The sequence below is a fragment of the Microcaecilia unicolor genome, chromosome 9 (genome assembly GCF_901765095.1).
Source record: "Microcaecilia unicolor chromosome 9, aMicUni1.1, whole genome shotgun sequence".
Taxonomy (NCBI): Eukaryota; Metazoa; Chordata; class Amphibia; order Gymnophiona; family Siphonopidae; genus Microcaecilia; species Microcaecilia unicolor.
Window position 1 is genome coordinate 115,032,218 of NC_044039.1, and position 26,304 is coordinate 115,058,521.

General features: G+C 45.0%; 1 protein-coding gene across 1 annotated transcript in view; it reads right to left on the minus strand.

Moving 5' to 3' along the window:
* Window positions 1-26,304, minus strand: part of ARHGAP5 (Rho GTPase activating protein 5) — a 133,618-nt gene that overhangs the window by 57,812 nt on the left and 49,502 nt on the right. The window contains exon 2 of the mRNA XM_030213780.1: window positions 20,128-23,998. Within this exon, the coding sequence (XP_030069640.1) occupies window positions 20,128-23,835 (3,708 nt within the window). The 5' untranslated portion in view covers window positions 23,836-23,998. The remainder of the gene's footprint in view (window positions 1-20,127; window positions 23,999-26,304) is intronic.

The window sequence follows — 26,304 nt, forward strand, 5'->3', positions numbered from 1 at the left end:
ACATGTGGCACACATCCAACGCCAGAATAATTTACTAGCTGGTGTTAGAAGGGTCTATAAGGCCTTTTTGTTCATATGTAGCAAGCATGCATGTCACCCTCAGTCATAAAAAAGAATGTAAGAAAAATAGTTTTGTACTTCTGTCTCGCTGCACCCTGCGCCTGGGGTGGACTTCCTCAGCCCCTGTGTCTTGCCCCATCCTTGGCCATCTTTAAATCTGGACTGAAGGCCCGCCTCTTTGACATTGCTTTTGACTCGTAACCACTTGTAACCACTCGCCTCCACCTACCTTCCTCTCCTCCTTCCTGTACACATTAATTGATTTGATTTGCTTACTTTATCTTTTGTCTGTTAGATTGTAAGCTCTTTGAGCAGGGACTGTCTTTCTTCTATGTTTGTGCAGCGCTGCGTACGCCTTGTAGCGCTATAGAAATGCTAAATAGTAGTAGTAGTACTCCAAGGGAAAGCGGGAGGTATTATTTTGAGATTCAATTTGTAGTTGTACATTTTGTGATAGCTAATCTGTTAGGATCTAAGAGACAAAGAACTGGGTGGATCTTCCAACATCTTTACTTCTGTTGATACAGAATGTGCTCTTTTACAATCTACTGTATGGAGACAATTCAGCTCTACAAAAGTAAAGTCTGAGAAAGAGGGTCAGAATACTATAGAGCAAAAGTCACATGAAAACATGACAGCATTGATCTATCAGTTGCCTACATTGGCAGAGGGTGCACACTTTTGGAATGTTTTATTTGTATTATAGCACGGGGTGCATTTGCAAGTATATAAAAAAATATAAAAAGACACAAAGGAGAAGTTCTATGATTGAGATACTTGTCCACCCTTAGAGACGTAAAACACTTAGTGTTGTCTCGTTTGGGTGAGTTTATACTCTGAGAGTTCCCTTATACATCTATCCATATATACATAGCACCTTATATTTTGGCATACTCTTGGGTCAATCCTTTCACTTGTACTATTCCCATTATACCATACCCTGGTTTGTATGATTAGTGTTTACATTTTTTACCAGAAGTAATCTGGGAATTTTTAGGTCTTCTTCCAAAGATGGCATTTCCTGATCAGGGGCAAGAAAAAAAAAATCCTCATCTGCCTCCACAGAGTGCCTGACCCACTTTACAGCCAAAGAAGAGCCCTTCAGAGATCTTTTCCCTGAAGGGTCCACAAGAGCAGCTTTATGTAGCAGAAAGGCTTGGTACATCTGTACCACAAATTCAGGTGGAATCCTGCCTCACTGGCTGTGGAAAAGGGAGTCTGAAAAGGAGGCAGAAGCGCAGTACTCAGAGAGGCCTGGGGCGCAGCGCTGAGCGGGGCATCCAAAATGGCGGTGTTTCCCGCCGAAACTGGAACCGAGAGCAAGGAAGACGCGACCGCAGGTAAAGCGCCCGAATCGGGCCGGCTCCACAAAAACCTCTGCAGCTGTGCAGAATTTACAAACCCCGCTCGCGCCAAGCACCCACCGCTGACAGACGGCGCATCAGCGAAGTTTTTCTGACATCGCTGTCAGCTGTTCAACACCCGACGAAAGGCCAAAGGAACACAGGAAAAAACAACGTAGGAACTGCCCTGCTCGTTTATATCAAACTCAGCTGGGGGGTTTTTTTTTTAAGTAGCTGCGTCTCCCTGCCTCCAAAGCTCTCCCTTGAAGAGCTCGAGGAAACTATTTTTTTTTTTAAATACGAGCTGAAAAAATGATTAAACAAGCCCAGCACCAAAGAATAACAGGGAGGACATGGGGGGAGGGACTCAGCCCCCCCCCCCCCCGAGAATAACACCCCCGAGGTGCCAAGAGACCCCCACGGGCCTCTGCAAAACAGGTTTTTTTTTCTTGTTTTTTTTTTTTTTAATGCACAGAACTAATCCAGCAATAGAAAGAATCCCTTACAAGAAAGATAAATAAAGTACAGAATAAAAAAATACAGAGACTGAAGGGCTCACTACCTTCCACCTGCTGGAGACTGAGATTACTGGATCTCTCTCTAGCTGGCAAGAGCTCTTATTGGCTCGCTAGAGTTACAGTTTTTTTCTCAGTCTCCATCTGCTGGAAGGCATGCACAACCCATCAGTCACATTCTGGGCCGGTCCGGAGGGACGCTAAGGAACTATAATTATGCTGCAAACATCAGAAAGGGTGAGAAATACCCAAGCTAGTGTGTAAACACTTACTGTTTGTCATCAATGGAAAAAACAAAGGTGTACTGTGCACCAAAACGAATTCTTCCCGTATATTGAAAGAATGGCAAAAAGCAGAAAATCTAAGAAAGACAGCATTTTAAAACAACCAAGAAAAACTGTGACTTAAAAATCAGGGAGCCCAAGTTCCTTACCTCACAAACACTTCTCAACTCAAGGGCCAGGGCTGCAAATTAAGAGCTGTACACACCATCAGGATGAAACACAGGGGGCCCCCCCAATGGGCCAACAGAAGCTGAAACGCTGCCGAGTCCAGTTCTCACTCCCCTGGGTCAAGTTCCAACAGAGAAAATCTGCCTAGACATTCTCCATCCTGGTTATGTGGACTGCTGAGGTTGCTGCTAGATGAGCTTCTGTCCAGTTGCAGATACTCATAGCCTCAAAGGCCACTATTGTACTCTGGGTCCCTCCTTTGTTGTTTATGTATGCCATAGCTGTGCAATTGTCTGACATTACCCGGACCACCTTCCCATGAAACAGGGGAGGAACTCTACCAGCACCAAGTAGATGGCCCACCCCAACTCCAACATGGACCACAGACCGTGCACCACTTGCCCCAGACAATAGGCTCCCCATTCCAGGAGGATTACATTGGTGATCACCACTATCCACTCAGAAAACACAGAGGGCCAAGCAAATGGTACATAAGAACATAAGCACTGCCATACTGGGAAAAGACCAAGGGTCCATCAAGCCCAGCATCCTGTCTCCGATAGTGGCCAATCCAGGACTCAAGAACCCATCAAAAACCCAAAAACAAAACAAAAATTTAAGTTAATAATGTTCAATGGGCTTTTCCTTCAGGAATCTGTCCAAACCCCCTTTAAACTCACCAATGCCAACTGCTGTCACTACATTTTCCGACAACGAGTTCCAGAGTCTAACTACGCGCTGAGTAAAGAAAAACAACTTTCTCCTATTTGTTTTAAATCTACCACATTCTAGCTTCATCTTATGTCCCCTGGTTCTATTATTTTTAGAAAGTGTAAAAAAATGCTTCACATCTGTCCGCTCCATTCTACTCATTATCTTGTAGACTTCTATCATATCACCCCTCAGCTGCCTCTTCTCCAAGCTGAAGAGCCCTAACCGTCTTAGCCTTTCCTCATAGGAAAGTCCTCCCATCCCTTTTATCATTTTCGTCGCCCTTCTCTGCACCTTCTCCAATTCCTTTATATCTTTTTTGAGGTGCAGTGACCAGAACTGAACACAATACTCGAGGTGCGGTCTCACCATGGAGCGATACAACGAAATTATAACATCCGCGTGTTTGTTTTCCTAATAATACTCAACATTCTGTGCGCCTTCTTAGCCGCTGCAGCACACTGAGCAGAAGTTTTCTACATCTTATCCACGATGACTCCCAGATCCCTTTCTAGGTCTGTAACTACTAACGCGGAACCTTGCATGACATAGCTGTAATTTGGGTTCCTCTTTCCCACATGCATCACTTTGCACTTGTCAACATTGAACTTCATCTGCTGTTTGGACGCTCAAACTCCTAGTCTCGCAAGGTCCTGCTGTAATCTTTCACGCTCCTCTTGCGACTTGACGACCCTGAATAACTTTGTGTCATCTGCAAATTTAAATTACCTCACTAGGTACTCCCATCTCTAGGTCATTTATGAATATATTAAAAAGCAGCGGCCCCAGCACAGACCCCTGAGGGACTCCACTAACTACCCTTCTCCATTGAGAATACTGACCATTCAACCCTACTCTGCTTCCTATCTTTCAACCAGCTCTTAAATCCACAATAATACCCTACCTCCGATCCCATGCCTCTCCAGTTTCCTTTGGAGTCTTTCATGAGGCACTTTGTCAAACGCCTTCTGAAAATCCAGATACACAATATCCACCGGCTCCCCATTGTCCACATGCTTGTTCACCCCCTCAAAAAAATGCAATAGATTGGTGAGGCAAGACCTCCCTTCACTAAATCCGTGCTGACTTTGTCTCATGAGCCCATGGTTTTGTATGTGCTCTGTCATTTTATTCTTAATAGCAGCCTCTACCATTTTGCCCGGTACCGACGTCAGACTCACCGGTCTATAATTTCCAGGATCTCCTCTGGAACCTTTTTTAAATATCGGCGTTACATTGGCCACCCTCCAGTCTTCCGGTACCTCACCTGATTTTAGGGATAGATTGCATATTACTAGCAGTAGCTCTACAAGTTCATTTTTCAGTTCTATTAATACTCTTGGATGAATACCATCCGGTCCTGGTGATTTACTACTCTTCAGTTTGCAGAACTGACCCATTACATCCTCCAAGTTTACAGAGAATTCGTTTAGTTTCTCTGACTCGCCCGCTTCAAATATCCTTTCTGGCACCGGTGTCCCTCCCAAATCCTCCTCGGTGAAGACCAAAGCAAAGAATTCATTTAACTTCTCCGCTACGGCTTTGTCTTCCCTGATTGCCCCTTTAACACCACTGTCGTCCAGCGGCCCAACCGATTATTTAGCCAGCTTCCTGCTTTTGACGTATCTAAAAAAATTTTTACTATGTGTTTTCGCTTCTAACGCTAATTTTTTTTCAAAGTCCTTTTTCACCCTCTTTATCTCTGCTTTGCATTTGGCTCGGCATTCCTTATGTTTTATCTTATTATTTTCAGTTGGTTCTCTTCACCATTTTCTGAAGGATTGTTTTTTGGCTCTAATGGCTTCCTTTACCTTACTGTTTAGCCACACCGGCTGACGTTTGGTCTTTTTTCCTCTTTTTCTAATGCGTGGAATATATTTGTCCTGTACCTCTAGGATGGTGTTTTTGAACAGCTTCCACACCTGATTCAAGTTTTTTTACCCTGTGAGCTGCTCCTTTCAGCCTTTTTTTCACCGTTCTTCTCATTTTATCTTAATCTCCTTTTCTAAAGTTAAACGCTAGTATATTTGATTTCCTAAGATCACTTAGTTAAAAGCCAATATCAAAACTGATCATATTATGATCACTGTTATCAAGCGGCCCTCGCACAGTTACTCCCCGCACCAGATCATGAGCTTTACTAATGATTAAGTCTAGTATTTTTCCTTCTCTCGTCGGCTCCTGAACCAGCTGTTCCATGAAACTGTCCTTGATTTCATCAAGAAATTTTATCTCCCTAGCGTGTACCGATGTTACATTAACCCAGTCTATATCCGGATAATTGAAATCACCCATTATTATTACATTGCCCATTTTATTTGCTTCCCTAATTTCCTTTGACACTGCTGCGTCTGTCTGCTCGTCCTGGCCAGGTGGACGGTAGTACAGTCCTATCACCATTTTTTTTCCTTTTCACATGGAATTTCAATCCACAAAGATTCCAATAGGGGTTTTGTATCCTGCAATATTTGCCGCCTATCCGAGTCAAGGTTCACATTAATATACAGTCCTACCCCTCCTCCAATCCTATCTACCCTTTCAGTACGATATAAAATGGTGTGGGCAGTCTCACCAATTCAGGCTCCATGGCAGTGAGCCTAAGAGGGTGAGCTGAGCCTCAAACTCCTGTGACCAAGGGGTCCCAAGAGTGAGCAACACTGATTGCAGTGCTGCATGAGGGCCCTAGCCTATGGGACCACTTTCAGGATTGCTGCTGTAAAACTGTGCAGCTGTAAATAGTCCCAGGCTATCAGGGTCCCTAAAGCCCACAGCACCCTTTGCTGAGCCTGACGTTTGCACACATATTCCATAGGGAGAAACACTGCTTCCTGCCTGGTGGGTCACAAGGTACTTCTGCACTTTGTCAGAGTCAGCTCTTAGTGTAATGCACTGCTCAGTCCAGGCGCTAGAGGAGCTGAATAACTTCTGCTGCGACTACCCTAGACCCTGCTTCTGATTTGGCTCTTACAAGCCAATCATCAAAGTATGGATGCACCCATATCTTCTGCTTGTGTAGCTGGGCTGCCACCACCATCATAACCTTGGGAAAGGTGCAAGAAGCCATCAAAGGGCCAATGGGAAGAGACCTAAATTGAAAATGCCTTCTCAGGACGCAGAAATGTAGAAAACGCTTGTGGCCCAGCTGGATGGCAATGGGAAGATAAACCTCTACCAGGTCCCAAAAAGGTCAAAAACTCACCCAGTCACACTGAAGCAATCACTGATCGCAGAGGTCTCCATGCAGAAATGAGGGACTTTTTGAGGTCAAGAATGGGTCTGAAGGCACTGCTCATCTTTGGAACCACTAAGTAGATGGAATAAGCTAGAGTTTGGAGGGATCAGGGATGAATGATGAACCTTTCCCATCACCCTGGACTTCCTGCCCAACTAAAGCTGATTTTATTTTAGCCTCTAACCTCAGGATTGATAAGCCAACCACAATGCCTCCAGCAGCCACTCTGCCCTAGCAATGAGCTCCCCAGCCAAGGAGGCTTGCATTAGTTGTAACCATCACCCAATGCGGACAGTCCAGCAAAACCACTCGGAGGACTGGTGAGTCCTGATTGGCTCTCACTCTGGCAGAGAAAAATAAAAGGTGTCCAAAGTCCTGTGAAACTGGACCAGAAAACTAACAGCAGAGGTTGCATATGCACTTGTGCCTGAGGCACCTCCTTTAGAGTCGCCGGCACGGAGCTCAAGAGTTGCAGGTAGTCCCATACCTTGGAGAGTCGGCAGCTCACACAGCCTGCATTTCTGGGCCTGTAGCATCACTGCCTAATATTCCAGGAGGAAATCCATCCCCTGAGCAGTGTTGAAGGAAACTCTCAGATATTCCAGGACCTGAATAGGGACTAAGTGACTCTTCAGGCGATTCACCACCCAAGTCCAGAGGCCTCCAGGAGAGCTATGACCTGAAAAGTTGCTCTCCCGAACTCCACCTTGGAGTCAACTCGAATCAGCCAATTGTCCAAGTAAGGGATGCACCTGGATACCCTTGCACCTCAAATAGGCCACCACCATCATCATCTTGGAAAAGGTGCAAAGGACTATGGGCAGTCCAAAAGGCAGGGCTCAAAACTGGAAATAGTGCCCAAGCACACAAAAGCAGAGGTACCACTTGTGGTGATCCACGATTAGACTATGCATGAGGTCCAATCGTCAAAAATTCACCCAAGTGAACGGAAGTGATCACAGACCAGACAGTTTCCATTAAAAAAAAAAATGCTTTATCTGAGGGCATCAACTGTTTGTCAATCAACTCAAAATGGGAGGATAAGCATCAACCACTTGAAAAGAATCCCTAAACTCTAGTAAGCTTTAAATATAAGCTTATATAGTTGCTCTTCTTGGACCAGTCAGAATCAGCTGAGGGCAAGCATTCCTAGATCTAAGATAGGCCAAAAGGAGCCGCTATGCTTTGTGACCACAAAACAAGTGAAATATCGACCCAGACCCTGCTCCTCTGAAGGAACAGGTTCCACCACTCCCAGGTTGAGTAAATGTTGCAAGGTAAGAACAGCAGCCTATCGTTTCAGCTCTGAGCCACTTGGAGACACCATGAAGGCAACTGGAATGGAGTGGGTGAATTCATGGGAACAACCTTTTCTGACCACTCCAGAACCCACTCATCTGAGGTGATGTGGGCCCTTTTGTGGAAGAAGAGGGCCAACCTGCCCCCTATCAGAATCACCGAGGAACTCAATGTACCCTCATTGGTCAGACCAGGCTGCTCCAAGCCCCACTGGAGAGGCTATAATCACCAGCTCTTTTTGGCCCACAAAAAGATCCTGGCGTGAAGAGTCTATCTGAACCTAAGGTTTAGAACACTGAGCTGGCCGAAATCAGCCTGCTCCCCTGGAGTGGCCTGTAGTGGCTGAGGGTTGCCCAGAGCCCCTTTGTTGCAGGCCAGGGAGGCAAAGAGGACCAGCCTCCCTCATATTTTTCACCAGCTTCTCCAGGTCCTCTCTGAACAAGCGCCCCCCCCCCCCCCTAAAGGGCAGCTGACTGAGAAGTTTCTTGGAGACCACATCTGTGAACCAGTGATACAGCCACAGCCAGCACCTACCTACCACAGAGGTGCCCAATGACCGGAAGAAGAAACAGGCCAAATCATAAAGCACATCTGCCAAGAAGGTTGCAGACTCCAGACAAGAAACAGCTGGGGAATCTGGCGGCCTGAACGAAAGATGTCCCAAAGGCACGGCTATATTGCTGCTCCACCCGCTTCTCATGCAGCTCCTGGAGAACAGAGCCTCCTTGCACGGGGACAGCAGTCCTTTTGGTGACTGCTGTAACAAGAGTGTCCACTTTGGAGTACATTCAGTACCTCTCCACTAAGAGCCTTACCCGAGGAATCCCACTACGTCAGCATCATTCGAGTGAGGGCCCTGTAAAGCGGGAAATGCTCTTGGGGCCCCATGAGGCCCTCCAACAAGGGATCCCCCCTCAAAGGAGTCAACAGCGGGCACTTTAAGCATTCCATGGGATCCCCGGCAACAGCCAGGTTCTCCTCCCCTTGTTCCCCTCTGCCCTCTCTGGTATGATTGGTCCATGGTCCTATCAATATTGTAGTTCTTTTCTTTCTCTTTTGTTTTGTTTTTATTTGGTATTTACACCGCTCTGCTCTGCCCATTAGTTAGAGCGGTACAGCAAATTTAATAAAACTATAAAAAGTATAAACTATGACCTTGTGTGAGATGAGAACATTCCTCCCAATGGAACAGCCAAATCACATGGGTCCACTCCTCCTCCCTGTAAAGAGAATCCTCCTCAAAATCAGAGTCTGGGGGAGACTGAGGGTCCAACGGATACTCCTGATCCCCTGGAGACCATGCAGAACCACCCAGAGCATCAGAAGCTTACCAGGTCTCCACCTCACCCCCAGAACGGGGCCCCAACCAGGAACTTCCAGGAGCTCTACTGCTGGTCGAGGGGCCAGCCTTAGCCTACAGGGCTTAATCATTTGGGTTAAGCTCTGGAGCCCAAAAGAGCTAGCCCCCCCCCTGCAAGCAGATGCAGGGTGGGTAGGAGAGATATGCTCCCCATCTCTCCAAGTTCCAAAGGGGGCCAAGAACTCTACTGCTGCACTAGAACAGCAGCAGGAGATAAAGGAAGAAAAATCAAATAGGGCTGCTGTTCCTGCCAAAGTTGTCAGGACCACAGGTCCCGACGCTTCAGTGTGGGGATGAGCAAACATCTCCAGCCCCATCCCTGGGTCTGTTTCCGAAGTCGGAAATTGCCCATCAAAGGAGGGGCAGACAGAGCTGGCAGCTGTATTAAGCTGCTGTCTCTTGCAGACAAGCAGTGCCTGCCAGCAGGCATGCCCGGTGCATGCAGGTCTGCCTCCACACTCAGGTCAGTCTGGTCCGGGGCTCTGCCACCTCTGCAGCTCCCCTGTGCTTTTTTTTTTTTTTTACACTTCAGAAAGCTTAATTTCCCAATGGAAGAAATAAAGCTAAACCAGGCAGGCCAAACAGTAATTTTTTTTTTTAAATGCCTGGGGGAGCCCGAGTAGAGAACACCCAAACAGGATGTATAACTTACGAGGGGTGGGGGAGGTGGGAACCCACACCCCTCCAGGAGGGCTGAGCTAAGCACCTCACCCAGTGGACACTAAAAAGCGCACCTGGGGACAGCGGAACACAGATCCGTCAACCATGTCCAGTCCAGGGACCCGGTTACCTGGGTACCGGCCATTAGGCTCAACCTCACTGTGTGGACTTGGCCAGCAAAATGGAGGACAATCTGAGCAATCTACCATTTGCTAGAGGTACAGAAAATACCGGAGATTTCCCTAAGCAGCAGCAGGTTATAACAGTGAGTTCACTAGAAAGACCAGTTTTTACTTTACTAACACCCGCTTGTTCAAAACAGTGCAGTCAGACAGGGAAAACTATATTACCTGAATGCTTTGCGGTACCAATAAAAAAAAAAAAGAGTGAGCTAAACATGCATAAACAAAGGCATGTCTAACAATGCAAAATAGTCTATAAATAAAATAATTCTGTTTCATGTTGCCTTAATAAAGTTTGAAAGCATTAGTAACAATTTTTAAGATGCATTTATTTAAGGAAGAGCCTGTTGTCATCACTGTGCTCTACATGTCAGGGGATGCATTCATGATGGATTTGGCAGGAGACAGTCTTTTACTCAGTTTCTAGTTATCCTACCAAATGTTATCCATATCCATTCAGAAAGTGACCTATGACTATATCTGGAGAAGCAGAAACCCAACTTTATGGTATGCTACAAGTGTGCACTTCCAACTTGCTTAAGATCTTGTTTCTTGACTAAAATAAACAGTAAATCTTTTTAAACAATCCTCCTATTACCTCCATTAAGAATTTAAGCAAACTTGATACTCAGACTTTATAAATAGCTAGTGTACTTGGCAGATTCTCGCATACTGTTAAAGCACATTCTATTTAAAAATAAAGAACTAGTAGCAGGCCAGACAAGAAGAGTTAATAAAGTAAGCAGTACTAAATGCTGCATCCAAAAAAATGCTAACCTCAGATTATTTTAATAAGACCTAATTTGTAAAACTATTATTAGACTGATTCACAAAATAATTTTAGAAAAGTACTTTAATTACATCACTAAGTGTAAACATCTCAACTTTAAAGAATTAATTATATAAAAAGCTGTAAAAAGGTTTCAAATAAAATATTTGTCCTTGGTCAAGACGATTTATGAAATATTAGCTCTTAAAGCTATCACTGGTAGCTCATTTTAGAAACAATTTTTAGTATATATAGTGCAATCCGCTTAAGTGCAAGGGTCTGGGACCAAAGAAATGCATGCAGTTAACCACAGCGTGCACTTAACCGTTGTGACCCAAAGAAGCTTGACATCTGATAAACATATGTACAGTACTGTTTATTATTATATGTACAGTATCTCCGTTAACTAACGTTAGGCTTACTTGAAGTAATCAGTTATAGTCCTTTGTATACTCTTGGGTCTGTGAGTTCCATAGAATATGTCTGCCAGATGGTAAAAACTGTCATAGCACTGACATCCAGTGGCCTCCAGATAGGCCCGCACAGTGTTGAGACTCTCCAGTGCTGTTGCAAAAGTGACAGGGGGAGGTTGTTGAATTTCATCAGCATGTGCCTCGCTGCTCATTTCATCATCTGTTTCATCATCAGCCGTTGTTGCCTGCGTGTAGGCTCATATCTCGACATCAGTGCTGTCGCCAGCTGTTTGTAGATCGTAATCAACAGCTATATAGTGATGAAACTCATCTTCAGTAGCACAGGTTGGGATGTCAATAACCTGTTCATCTGACACGTTTGCAACAGCTGCATCTGTTTCATCCCTCTCCACATCCTTAAGAAAGCTTGCCCACTTGTAGCAGTTCACAATGGTTGCCTGTGTAACATGATTCCAGGCTTTCTGCATATGTAGGGAATCCAACAGTGATAGATTACGAGCCAGTTCAACAGCACGTTTATCCTTGCCAGTCTGGTCATCCATAACGCTCATCAGACAACACAGCACAAGAGCCTGATAATGTTGTTTGAAATTGGCTATTATGCCCTGATCCAAAGGTTGGATCAGAGAGGTAGTGTTTGGTGGCAGGAAGACGACCTTGATGTTAGACGGCCTGACATCATCACTTTGTGCAGCACAATTATCACAAAGCAACAAAATCTGATGCTTTTGTGCCCGAATTCTAGTGTCTAACTTCTTTGGCCACTGCTTCCAAATTTCCCCAGTCATCCATGAATTTGCGTTAGCCTCGTATGACACAGGAAGTCGCTTAACTTTCTCGAAGAAACGGTGTTGTTTGATATTTCCAATGACGAGGGGTTCCAACTTCTCATTCCCATCCATATTTCAGCAAAGGAGGATCATCAGTCGGTCCTTCAACGTTTTACCTCCAGTAGTTTCGGCATGTTTGAATGCAAGTGTTCCATCAGGAATTGCTCGCCAATTGAGACCTTTTCATCAGCATTGAAAATGTCACGAGGTGCAAACTCGTTCAAGATGGTAGGAAGAACTGAAACAACCCAATTTTCAGCACCAAAGTCATCAGTGTCTTGTTTTTCACCATGCTGTTTCTTGAATTTTATGCTGTTCCTCTCCTTCCATCTTTCCAACCATCCAACAGTGGCTTTGAATTCAGTTAGTCCAAGACTTTCAGCTAGCTGGTTAGCTTTCTCCATAAGCAGTGGACCACTGACAGGAAACTGTCTGCTCCTGACTCGAGAAAACCACCAAAGAAGAGCATCTTCTACCTCCTCAGCTTTTCCCGCCCTTTTACGTTTCCTGTGTGGATTTGTATTGTTTTGCCAGTCTTCCAGAAGCTGATATTTCTGCTTCAAGACATGTGAAATTTGACTGGGATTGGCACCATATTCTTTAACAATAGATGCTTGACTTTGTTTGTTTTCTAATTTAAGAACTTCTATTCGTTCAGCCAGCGTTAAAGTCTTACAGTTCTGCCACGACGACTCCAGTGTACACTCTAACAACCTTCTTACGCTTATTATGCCTGTGGCAGTTAAAGGGGCGGTAAATTTGAAATCTCATTGGTTGTCACGCACCAATCGGCTTCCATATTCCGTGTGCACACTTATGCGGAGTCTTTCCTGCAGAGGAGCAGTCTTAAAACATGCATATAAGCGAATCTTGCACTTATCAGTAGTGCGCTAAACCAAAGTTTGTCCCTATAGAAATTGATGGTGCCAAAAACGGGACCGAAGTACGGCATGCAGTTAAACAGAGCATGCGCTTATCTGATGTGCACTTAAATGGAGTGCACTGTGTGTGTGTGTGTGTGTGTGTATATATTATAATCTAAAACTATTTATTTCTATACTTTAATATGGTGCCTTCCTGACAAACCAGAAAAGAAAGGATTAATATGGAAAAATTAGGTCTTATCTGATAAATTTTCTTTCCATTAGTTCTTCACACTATTCCAGGACAAGTGGGCAGTTATGTCCATCGACCAGCAGGTGGAGACAGAAAATCCAGAACTGAGCACTACTACCTAGCCACGTGCGAGCCGCCCCGTTCCTCAGTATTGTACATAAGCCAGCAGAAAACCAACCTAAATGCATGAACAGCAACCAACCAACCAACAAAGGCGGCAAAAAAAACCCCAAAACCAACGACAGGATCCAGAACAGTGAGCAGGGCAGTCAGAAGCAAAATAAGCCAAAAACACTGGGAGAGCTCCTGGAATAGTGTGAAGAACTAATGGAAAGAAAATTATCAGGTAACCTGGAATAGTGTGAAGAACTAATGGAAAGAAAATTATCAGGTAAGACCTAATTTCTCCTTCCATTACGTTCTATCCCACTATTCCAGGACAAATGGGATGTTCAAAAGCAATTCCTGCGAGGGTGGGCCATCGGCCCGGCTGCTCTTAAGACCGCCGCCCCAAAGGATGCATCTGACCACACAGCAACATCCACCCTATAATGCTTGCTGAAAGAATGCAACAACGACCACGTTGCCGCCCTGCAAATGTCTACCGGAAAAGACAAAGTCTCTGCCCACGACGTCGCCACACGCCTAGTCGAGTGGGGCTTCAAACCCAAAGGCGAAGCCTTCCCTGCCAGGAGGTAGGCGGACGACACCGCCTCCTTCAACCAACGGGCAATGGACGCTTTGAAGGCCATTAGGCCCAACTTCTGTTTACCGAACAAAACAAACAATCTATCTGAGCGACGAAACTCGTTAGTCACCTCCAGATACCGGATAAGAACTCTTCAAACATCCAGACGCCGCAAGGACGCATACTGACTCCCCACGTCCTGCCGACGAAAGGAAGGCAGCTCTACCGACTGATTAAGTTGAAATTCCAAGACCACCTTGGGCAGAAAAGACGGCACTGTTCGTAGAGACACCCCCCCCCCCTCCGAAAAACGGAGAAAGGGGTCCCTGCAAGCGAGCACCTGGAGCTCAGAAACGCGACTGACCAAAGCAATAGCCACCAAAAATACCGCCTTCAGAGTAAGATCCTTCAGGGAAGCCTGACAAAGAGGCTCAAAGGGAGGACGCTGAAACGCTCCAAGCACCAGATTGAGATCCCAGTCAGGGCAGAGAGCCCAGAAGGGCGGTCGAAGACGACCCACTCCTTTCAGAAAACGGACCACATCTGGGTGAGCCGCCAGCGAAGAATTGCGTAAGCACCCTCGGAAGCAGGCTAAGGCCGCCACCTGGACCTTCAAGGACCCCAGCGCTAAGCCCTTGTGCACCCCCTGCTGCAGAAAATCAAGCATGCTGCCCACCGAAGCGCTAAAGGGATCCAAACCCCTTTCCACGCACCAATCTTCAAATAGGCGCGGGAATAGGCTAAAGAAGTAGACCGCTTGCGAGCCTGAAGCAGAATAGTAATAACCGAATCCGAATTGCTCTTCTTCCTCAAACGAGACCTCTCAAGGGCCAGGCCATAAGACCAAAGTGGGAGGGATCTTCCATGGCTACCGGTCCCTGCCGGAGAAGACCCCTCTCCTGCGGCAGCTGCAGCGGATGGCCGTCCAGAAGACTGATGAGGTCGGCATACCAAAGACGCCTGGGCCAGTCCGGAGCCACCAAAATCACTCTGCCGCGATGAGTCGCTACTCTTCTCAGCAGACAGCCCAACATCGGCCAAGGAGGAAAGACATATAGGACTCCCTCTACCGGCCACGGTTGAAGTAGGGCATCCAGACCTAATGAATTCGTAGCCATCAGGTCCATGCAAGGAATGCCCCAATGCCGCACCACTAGTTGGAACGCCGTGGCAGGCAGCTCCCACTCGCCAGGATCCAAAACATGATGGCTGAGAAAGTCGGCTTCTATTTTGAGGACTCCAGCAATGTGGGCGGCTGAGAGGTAAGACAGGTGCCGCTCCGCCCAGGCCATCAAGAGGCCGGATTCCCTGGCCAGACGGCTGCTGCATGTCCCCCCGCCTGTTGATATAAGCTACAGTCGTCACATTGTCGGAGAAGACTCGGACCGCCGTCCCCTTCAAGAATGGGAGAAACGACTTTGGAGCTAGCCGCACCGCCTGAAGCTCCAGAAAATTGATGGTCCAGCGGGACTCCTGCGGTGACCACGTACCCTGAGCTAAATGGGCCCCCCCAGCCCGACAGGCTGGCATCCATTGTCACTACCTCCCACTGCAGAATGGGAAAGGACATTCCCCGAGCCAGAGATTGGGGGCAGAGCCACCATCTCATGCTCCGTCTGGCCTCCAACATCCAAGGCAGTCTGACTTGGTAAGCCTCCGACACCGGAGACCAGCGAGAGAGCAGAGAACTCTGAAGCGGACGCATGTGAGCTCGTGCCCAAGGGACTACCTCCATGGCCGCTGTCATGGACCCTAGAAGCTGGACGTAGTCCCAAACCCATGGCCTAGTGGCCAACAGAAGGGAACATACCTGCCTCACCAGCTTCACCCGCCGCGGGCCGGTCAGAAAGACCCGAGCCCACTGGGTATCGAATAGAACACCTATGTATTCCAGGCACTGAAAGGGGATCAGGCAGCTCTTCTCGAAATTTATCACCCATCCCAAGAACTGAAGCAGCCTGACAACCATGGACGTCGCTTCCAAGCTGTCCTGGTAGGACGACGCGTGAATTAGCCAGTCGTCCAGGTAAGGGTGCACTCGAACACCATGCTTCCGAAGGAAGGCTGCCACCACTACAATCACTTTGGAGAAGGTCCGTGAGGCTGTAGCAATGCCAAATGAGAGCGCCCAAAACTGGAAGTGCTGACCTAGTACCACGAAACAAAGGAACTGCTGATGGAGGCCCCAAATTGGAACATGAAGGTACGCTTCTTTAAGATCGAGAGAGGTGAGAAACTCGCCCTCCCGCACGGAGGCAATGACGGACCTGAGGGTTTCCATCCGAAAGTGCGTAACCCACAGGCACTTGTTGACACTCATGAGGTCCAGAATGGGCCGGACCGTGCCTCCCTTCTTGGGGACGACAAAATAGATGGAGCATCTCCCCTGTCCGTGCTTGTCGAGCAGCACAGGCACAATGGCCTGAAGAGACAGTAACGCCTGAACAGTGGACTTGACTTGTGCCTCTCGGACAGAACCTCGACACGGAGACTGTAAGAAGAGAGGAGCGACCGGGCGGCAGAATTCTAACCGGTAACTGTCGTGCAGGATGTCCAGCACCCACTGATCTGAGGTGATGGAGGCCCACGTGTCCTGGAACGCCTGAAGACATCCCCCTATCGGACTGAACGCGTGGACCAACGCACCATCATTGCGACTGTCGGGCAGGAGGACCTGTCCGACCTGACTTGCTGGTCCCCTTCCTGTCCCTCCGAAAAGCCTGATGGGGCTGAAACTTAGGCCTTGCCCAAAGGCCGTGCGACTTGGTCTGTATTTCTTACTGTCCTGAAACCAAGGACGAGAGAACCCGGACTGCCGACCAGACGACCTAGGCTGGTCCCCAGGTAGCTGCTGGGGTCTAGACTCTCCGAGCTCTTTCAACTGATTACTCAAGTCCTCGCCGAAAGGGCAGCTTGACCAACCAAGCTTTGGACACCGCATCTGCAGACCACGCCCAGAGCCACAACTGTCGCCTTGCGGAGACCGCCAATGACATACCCTTGGCCGAAGCCCTAAGCATGTCGTACGCGGCGTCCACTAGATAAGAGAGACCTGCCTCCCTCCTAGCCGCCCGCGAGCCACTCCTGGCCCCCCGACCTTTTATACCACTGCAGACAGGCACGGGCCACAAAGGAAGTGCAAATTGTAGCCTGCAAGCCCAAGGCAGCCACCTCAAAGGCCTGTTACAGGGTCTGCTCCAATTTCCTATCCTGAAGGTCTTTTAAGGCCACCCCGCCTTCCACAGACAGCGCTGTCACCAAAGAATCCACCTTAGGAAAGCCCAACTTCTCCCTTTCCTCCGGAACCAAAGGGTAGAGACAGGCCATGGCTCTCCCCACTCGCAGACCCGCCTCGGGGGTATTCCACTCTGCAGAGATTAAATCCTGAATATCTGGATGGATTGGGAACGCCTTAGAGGGACCCCTAAGCCCCCACATGGGACCAGACTGCTGGGAACCTGAAGAATCCCACCCAGGTTCAGATATGGAAAGAGCTGATAAGGACTCCAAAATCAACGCACCCAATTCATCTTTTTGAAAAAAGCTGGAACACCCGAGGGTCATCCCCATCTCCCAAGGGGAGCTTCCCTCCTCTAACGGCTCCAGGACCGAAGGGCCCCCCAAAGAAGCGGACTCCGTGTCTGACCCCGGAGAAACGGGTGAACAACCCTCCAAAGGGTCGTCCAACAGGATAGGCCGAAGTCTCTTGGGAGGAGGAGGGGCTGAGTCCGACTCCGCACCCCCCAGGACCCCCGCAGTAGGCAGAGCAGCGCCCCCCTGCTTTAATAAAAATGCCTGGTGCATTAACAAGACAAATTCAGGGGAAAAAGGCATACCCTGATCAGGTAAGCCCCCTGCTGCGACTGCCCCTTTTCTCTGCCACTGGCAGAGCACATTCCCTGACTGTGGAGGACAAAATGGCCAAAGTTCCTGCCTCCGCCAGAGAGGAGTCGCAAAGAGATCCCCCTGGGGACCCAGAGCGCTGATCCAGGCCAGTTATCCCCAGAGAAAGGCCACCGGGATCTCCCCTTCCACTTGGGGACACCGATCTGCACACCGTGCAGTGGCCCGAGAAGGAGCGTCTACCCCCACAGGAGGAGCCGCGCACCACCTCAGCGGGTACCAACATGCCGCTGCACCAAAAAACACCCGGTCAGAGGCCCGACTCGGAAGAGCGCACTGCAAGCCCGCTAACTTGCTCCCTCTTATTTCTTTACTTTTTTTTTTTTTAACTTTTGGCACTAGTGTTTAATAGAAAAAAGGCACGCCACAGGAACCGCGTGACCATTACCACGGCCTGCTAACAGATCCCCAACTTACCACCTGGATCCTGAAACAGGGTGTGCACCCCCGAACTCTCCAAACTCCTCACCTCCCCAGCCAGAACCGACACCACTGAACTGGAGCCGTTCTGATACGGTCAGAAGAAATGTGGCTCTCTTTTTTTTTTTTTTTGGTTGCTGCATAGACACTGCCACAAGAGAGGCTCAGGAGAGAAATAAAGGGAAGAAAGCCTCCATGCGGGAGCAAGACAGGGACCCAGCACCACCAGGTATGTCTAAATTTCCTCAGGTGTGACTCAACTGGGAACCAGTCACCAACCGGACCAGAAGAAACCAACTGGAACACAGAGAGAAACAAAGTATGTCCATCTACCTGCTGGAGATTGAAGATCCTGAGGAACTGGACGGCTAGCACGTGGCTAGGTAGTAGTGCTCAGTTCTGGATTTTCTATCTTCATCTGCTGGTCGATGGACATAACTACCCACTTGTCCTGGAATAGTGGGATAGAATGTAATGGAAACCAAATTATCTGCGCTAAGGGGAAAGGAAGGAAAGCACACTCTGCAGCCCTAGCAACTGACAGGCCTGTTCAATTTAGCAGCGGGGGTTAGAGCAACACCCATCTCAGAGCACAATAAACTCCAAATTTCAAATAAATGTTTTAACTAAAAATGTTTAAAAAGTCAAATTAGATATGTACTCATAGGTGCAACACTTCAAAATGATCGGGGGTTGCCAAATACAAACACAATATAAATTGCCCCTCCTGGACATGTTGAATGATCTTGATAAATACGAGGGTCTTCAGCACCTGCACAGCTGGCTCCTATGTATGTAACGCGTTTCCTAAATGCTATGTTTAGACATCTTTGCACAAAACAGAATTTAAAAAATATAATCATCTAAGTGAGAAAACCAAGCAAAAACACTGTAAGGTAAAAAGCAAAGACTCATTGTTTTGGGGGGGGGGGGGGGGTTTGAGGGGGGGGGGAAGTCTCAAATGCAACAGAATATAACTGTTCCAAACCACTGGTTCAGGATAATTGGGAGGCTTATAAAAGATACTATTCTATATGCTATTCTGAAATGAGAGATTGTAACATCACTCTGCAATGTTGCCCCAAACAAAACTTGGCCATGAAAAGATAAAATAAAGCAAGGGGTGTCAGGCTGACCTATGACAATAATGCAGAATTAACAGTCTCATGTGAAAGGAGCTTCCACATCACTGAAAAACAACACCAACTGGGCAGCTCAGTAGCATGCTTGTACTGGGTTCTAGAGGGCTACTGCCACAATAGCTGGAAAAATAGGAAAGAAAAGAAGAAAATCCCAATGTAACAGCAAATAAATGGTAAGTAGGAGCAGAATTTTTATGAACTCTGATTCCAAAATAAGCAGATGGACAAAATACAGTACAAAAATGGGGCTAAAAAACAACAGTGATGGACCCTACCAACAAGCTGATTTCATAAAACAATCCTAAGATTTTCTCTCTCTCTCTCTCTCTCTCTTATCCCTCCTGAAAGCAGAGTTCTTCAGAGGAAAGTATACAGGGTACATACAGCAGTCAGGCCCAAAGCATTCTGTGCTTATTTCATACACTCTGCAGGAACCACATGCAAATTTACTGCAGTAGCGCAGGAGAGCAAAGGCAATGTCTAAAAATATACATTATGTTAAAATAAAAGCCCCATATAGGTTCTACTTGTTTCCCAGCATATAACAAGGCCAATACTAGAAGAGACACTTTAAACTAAAATACAAATAAATGATTTTAAAATAAATACATCTGCACCAGCATCTAATTAAGGCCAATGTACTGAACTAGTTGAAAATATAGTTATACAACTTCCCTTTAAATAAAAGGCACTAACTGAAAGCACTAAATGATTAACAAAAAATGAAAGAAGAAACATAAATGCTTTACTATTCAAAACAGTCACCTCTCAGATGTTTGGCCTTGCAAACATTTGTTCAGTAATTTATATAGACTCTTGCCAAGTAAGGAGGGACAAAGAACATTATTACAAGCAAGTTAACACTGCATAAACTCAAACATAGAGTAGTCAATGTCAGTCAGTGGGAAGGAAGGTTTGGAACATAACCAAACATTTTGCTCAACAAGGTTAAAGTTCTAACTACTATACTAAACACAATAACTTACAAAAAATATATTTTTTTAAATTTACCTTTTCTCCCTTTATTTTGTGTTTCATATTCTTCGTTCTTTTCTCAAATACTTCTTGATCTGCAGTAATAGCAGGATTATCAATACCACCCTTCCAGGTTTCCACTGGCGAGAGGAGAGGATCCTCTTCACTTCCATGATGCTTTACTTTCCTTTTAGTTAATATGGTAGCAAAGGCCTCATCATCACTTGCATCTGAATGTGTCCTCCGATAATAAGATTTGGCTCTGCTAAACAGTGTTTTAGACTTATATTTGTATTTTGAAGGCCGCCTTTCTCCATGATTCTTTGACACTCTGTCAGGAAAACCATTTTCTTCATCTCCCTGAGCATTATGAACAAAAGGGTTCCGAAGTTTAATACTACGATTCTGGCTATCATCCGACACTCTGGAAATATCGTCAACAAAAGCTTTGCCTTTGAAAATAGCATCAAGGGGGTCTGTATAATTTTCACACAGATCTAAGTCCTCTGGGTGTGCTAAAGGCACTCGACATGTTGGTTTTCTTAGATTTTTGCCAATGCCAGCTTCAATTGTTTTAACAAGGTTTGGGTCCAGTTTTTTAACATTTGTTTTAGGCTTAGGTTTTATAGGTGGAGGCACTTTATGATTGCGCTCATGGTCATGACAATTAAGGGGTGTACTATGTACAGGATACTCATTTCCTTCCAGATCTAGGCGATTCTTTGAACTTGGTGTAGGAAGAAGCTGCACATCATCCCCATCTGGACTGTATGGGGGTGGGGCTTCAGTATCATCTTCTGAATCTGGATAGCAGTTGAAAGGTGAAGAATTTCCTCTGGGTGACTGAAGGAAAACATCTTCACTTGCACTTGTTGAATCCCTGGTGCTATCTGACATATAACAATTTTCAATCATGTTCTTCTTCTCCAAAACATCACTAAAGAAGAGTGTGAAAACTTCTGTCTGACGATGATATTGAGAAAAGGAATATAAAGCTGTAAATTTAGCAGAAATCTCAGTAGCTATATGCTCTCCTTCAGTCATTAACTCCTTGATTGCTTCATTCTCAAAAAAGTCTGCCTGACTATCAGTAACAGCAACCAACTGGACTGGAATAGTATCCTGCACTTCTGAAAGAAAAGCACGCAGCATTCCCATTGATGCTTTCCGTTTTGCAGAGTAAACTAATATGTATCCATGCACCAATTCATCCTTCCTTACACCAATTGAAGAATGATAGGACAATATTGTTATCTGTATTCGCCGTCTTTTCTCACCTATGATTTTATCTAGGATCAGTGAATTGCTTTGCCCAGGCTGAGCAGCACTACAGTTACGAGAATCAAGAAAAGGTGAAAGTATAAGGTTCACACTGAATGGGTCCCCACACATGGCACACATCACAATCCTTAAGTCGGCTTCTGACAGATCTTTAATAGTAGGAATAGAACTCACAATGTCAAAATTGTGTTTGATAGATTCCAGCACACCTCTCAGAGCTTGCTTTATTTGAGTTTCATTAAATTTGCGTGTGTATGTGCCAGAAGGTACATCAACAAAAGGACACTGAAGTTTATTTGCCAGTTGCTGACCCTGGTGCCTTAAAATAGGCAAATTTTTGCTAACACTGTCCCGCTGATTAGCTAATATTAGTGTAAATGGAAGATTAACCATATATTTGTCTCGTTTAATCTGGGTAGCTTCAGACCTTATTTTTGTAATGCATTCTCCAATAAAATTAAGTGATTCAATTGAATGAAACACACAGAAACACCCATGTGGTTTAAAAGCAGAGGCCCACAACTGACTAGAAAGATAAGGTGAATTTGCATCAATTGGCTTAAGCTCAAGTTCATATATTTTTCCATCTAAAGCATACTCATCATCTGTGGACTGTGTCCGAATTTCATTTGCCAGTTCCTGTGCTAGACCATCTTTGCCTAGAATAAAAAGGTTAACTTTATCAATATTGGCACTATCTTGGTACAAATTTAAACGACCAAGATCCAACTGCAAAAGACTGTTATCAAGTATCTGCTCTACTTTAATGTCCATACAATTCTGGTTGCTAAGACATGTTTCCTTAGTAGGATGATACACAAATCCTATGTGTTTAAGTAGAAGGGATTCCCTATCAGGTGCAAGTTTCTGTAAAGCTTTGTACTGTGGTTCTTCACCAAGAACAGCATGAATTTCACTCATTTTATCTGTACTGGGTGTTGCATTAAGGTCCAAATCATAGAACAGCTCAGAGTGCTCAAAAAGCATTTCCTGAAACTCCTCTTTGGCTTTCTCAACGATTTCACGCTGATACTTACTATAAACATCTTTACGATCTGCTTCATTTATATACTTATAGGCCTCATCCTCCATTACAAAACACACAACATCCTCCCAGGGTTGACCAGGTGAAATGAATGTTATTTTCTCAAGATTTTTTTTGAATTTTTCTTTCATTTCAACCCTCCTTTTCTCTGATATTAAATGCTGAACATGATTTTGATATATTTTCTCAGCTTCCAACGTACAAAGAAGGTCAAATGGAATCCTTCTGTCACTTACTTTGTCAACATGGTCTGTCTCATCCCAGGGTGTTTTTTCTAGCACCACAAACCACAAATTAAAATCTGACCTTTTCTCCAGAAAATTTAGAGCATCTGACCAACTTAAATATTCAATTTCTTCAAGCTTTGGCAGAAGGGCATTAAAAGCTCGTGGTAATGTATTAACGTACTCTTCTCTTTTTTTCCTAATATGATCCTGCTTGAGCTGCTCTATATGTTTTGAAAAAGTATTTCTAGCCTTTTGTGTCCCTTCTAAATTTATATAGTCATCATAATCAGAATGGTTTTTCAATTTATTACTAACAGTTTTCCAAGTTGCATGATAATCTCTCACAGTTTGCACAATAAGTTTCTCAAATTTGTCTGTTGCTGTAGCAACAAGCTGTCTCTGTGTTTTATAGGCATCCAGATAAGGAATTATTTTGGGTTTACCACGAGTTTTATCTAACATTTGTACCAGAGCAGTAAAACATGTCTCAACGTTGACATTGAATCGGGCTGACGTTTCCACGACAAGAAGATTCTTTTTATTTGAAGCAAAAGCTTGAACTTCTCGCAAGTAATGATCCACACATTCATCACATTTAGTTGCTGCTATGATTATAGGTTTCTTTGATTTTGCTAACTGAATATAGAGATTATTCACAAATTTAAGCTGATCATCAAATTTTCTGTTGCATCCTTGACTTACGTCAATACATAAAATAAAGCAGTCTATATTTAGTTTTCCTTCAGGCATTTGTTTCTGATCAAAATCTTGCTCTAGGCCTAACTGGTCAGTGCAAATATACATTAGTTTTTCTGCTGACTGCAATTTTGAGACTGATGATCGCTTTATATATGGTTGTAAGTTTGTACTCCGATGAGGCAGGAAAGTCTGATCATCAATAAATTCAGTCTGTTCAATTACATGATGTTTGCTGTCTATTCCCTCTTCGCCTTTTTGTGTTACATCACCCCAGTACAAAAAGTGATCATTGTTAACCACACGCCCACCAAAGTCAATTGTGCTAAGCACAGAGGTATGCTCAGAATAATATTCATCTGCTTTTGAGCGTACATATCTATTGCACAAGCAAGACTTTCCAACCCCACAATTTCCTTTATCCTTTTCAGTTCCAGAAAGTCCAACTACACTAATAGTATAGGAAGGAGGACGAGGTTCCTTATTTTTTGCCATCACAACTCTCCTTTCAGCCTTCTGTATTCATCTAGACAGGTGGTAATGTCTTTCATTCTTATAAATTCAAGATATGATTTTCTAAAGCCTAGGATCACAGTGTTCTATTCTTCTTCTTTTCTCCATCTTGACTGTAAAATCATCTCACTTCTGGATCATCTTCCTAGTTTAAAAAAAAAAAAAAACACACAATCAGGTATAATTATTCCATATCTTTTTGAGCTTTGGTTTTCAACACTACAACAAAACTACACACAGAAATGCAAATTCTTAAAAAAATAAATAAATAAAAATAACTTCTCTAGTGAACAGAAAACCTATTCACCCTGTAAAACAATGAATAAAACATAAGCGGTGGGAATATATGTTTAGTAAGGGGTCATTATGTCCTACCTGCTAATTTTGTTTCCTTTAGTCAGCTACACTCTTCTGCACTGATGGATGTTATTCCTTACTACCAGAAGGTGGAGGTAGAGAAAACTAAATTCTACCAGTGACATCATCAGTATAAGCTGGGGTGCTCCCTGGAACAATCCAGTATGCATCTAGCCAAGCAGCAGAAGATCCCTTCGTAAAACACCCATGCTCCATCAACCACTGCAGCTGCAATGATAAACAACAGAGCAAAACACTCACTACCCTGCATATACCAGGATATTTATCATGGGAACCTCATACTGCTGCCAACCTCAATAAGAAATGATTGGCTTTTTTTTTTTTTTTGGGGGGGGGGGGGGCGGGGGTGAAAATGGAAAAGAATCACAGAACACAACCAGAACCTCAGGCCGAAGAGGAGACATGGTTTTGACGTCCTCTTTATTGGCACCAAGGGACCCCAATGCCAAGCATCAAATGAAGGCTAAGAAGTCGGCATCAGTCCCCCTTGAGGCAAGGTGATGGGAGTTCCGGTGCATCAGCAGCGTCTGTGCCAGGAGCACTGCTCGCTTTCTCTGTTGTGGTGGTGCAAATGTGTCAGTTTCCATACAGCCAAGCCTCCGCTTCCAATTCAGCACCGCAGGTGGTCTCCATCCCAGCTCCAGCTCAGCCTTTACCGATGCCTGCCCTCGATGAACTGATCCAGGCCATGGTCTAGAAGCAAAAGAGAAAGAAGCACCCAGCGGAACAGACCCTGGACGCGATCCCAGAGAACGGGCCATCAGTGGTGATCAATTTATTTAGGAAACGTTTAACCCCAGATGAGGCCAGTTTATTAGGAAGAGGTTTTTCTTTTGTTTTTACGTCATTTTTTCATGATTTCCAGTTCAACGTAGATCTGGAGAAGTTTATTAGGAAATTGCAGCTTTGGATGTTTTTTGGCACCAGTATTGCACATGATGAGAGAACCATTATTAGACCGAAATCTACTTGGATTCCACCTGGACAATTAGATCCAGCTCTTGCAACTTTTAAGAAGCTTGTATTGAAAGATATTGAAAAAATGAAAGTAGCTCTCAATATAAGAAATACACACGCAATCTTACTCGTGCTGAATATAAGTCACTTTGCGATTTGAAGAACGATAAAAACATCATCATCAAAAAGGCAGACAAGGGGGGAGCAATTGTCATACAGAACGTTTTATCCCTACCGAATTCCTTATGAAATTAGCCAAGTTGGCTATTACAGAGAATTTTTTTCTTTTTAACAACATGTACTACCTGTAAATCAGCGGAGTCGCCATGGGTGCGACTTTTGCACCGTCTATCGCAAACCTTTTTATGAATGCTTTTGAAAGGGAGTGGATTGATAATTCGCTTTTTAGTCAGAAAATACATAAATGGTGGCGTTACATAGATGACGTCTTTATGTTATGGACGGGTACATCCAGTGAGCTATCCATGTTTGTGAAGTGGTTAAATGGTTGCGATGACCATATTCAAATCACATATCAATCATCCAGGACTTCTATACATTTTCTTGATGTGGAAATTGAAATTCAGAATGAAAGTTGTTTCACCAAAGTTTATGAAAAATCTACAGACAGAAACACTTTTTTTGCATAACACCAGTTGTCACCCCACACATTTAAAGAACAGTTTACCATTATCTCAAATGTTAAGAATCAGAAGGATTTGCTCAGACAATCACACATATAAACGCCAGGCGAAGAATTTGTCCAAGAAATTGTTGTCAAGAGGTTACCAAAAATCCACAATTAAGAGAGCGTATAAGCGGGCAAAATTTAACAACAGGGACCTGCTGTTGGAAGGAGCCTGTAAAAAGAAGATACATGAGAACTTGTGTACCATGGTAATGAAATATACATCTGCAAGTTCTGAGCTTCAAGGATTGTAAAAAAACGCTGGGACATTGTACAATCCAATCCCATATTCACAGGTTCCAATTTACGTATAGCATTTGCAAGAGGAAAAAACTCTCAAAGAAGAGCTGAGCCCAGTTCCATCAGGAACAAACATTATACGGAAGACTGTAGGACATTTTAAGTGTGGCACATGCCAAATCTGCAGG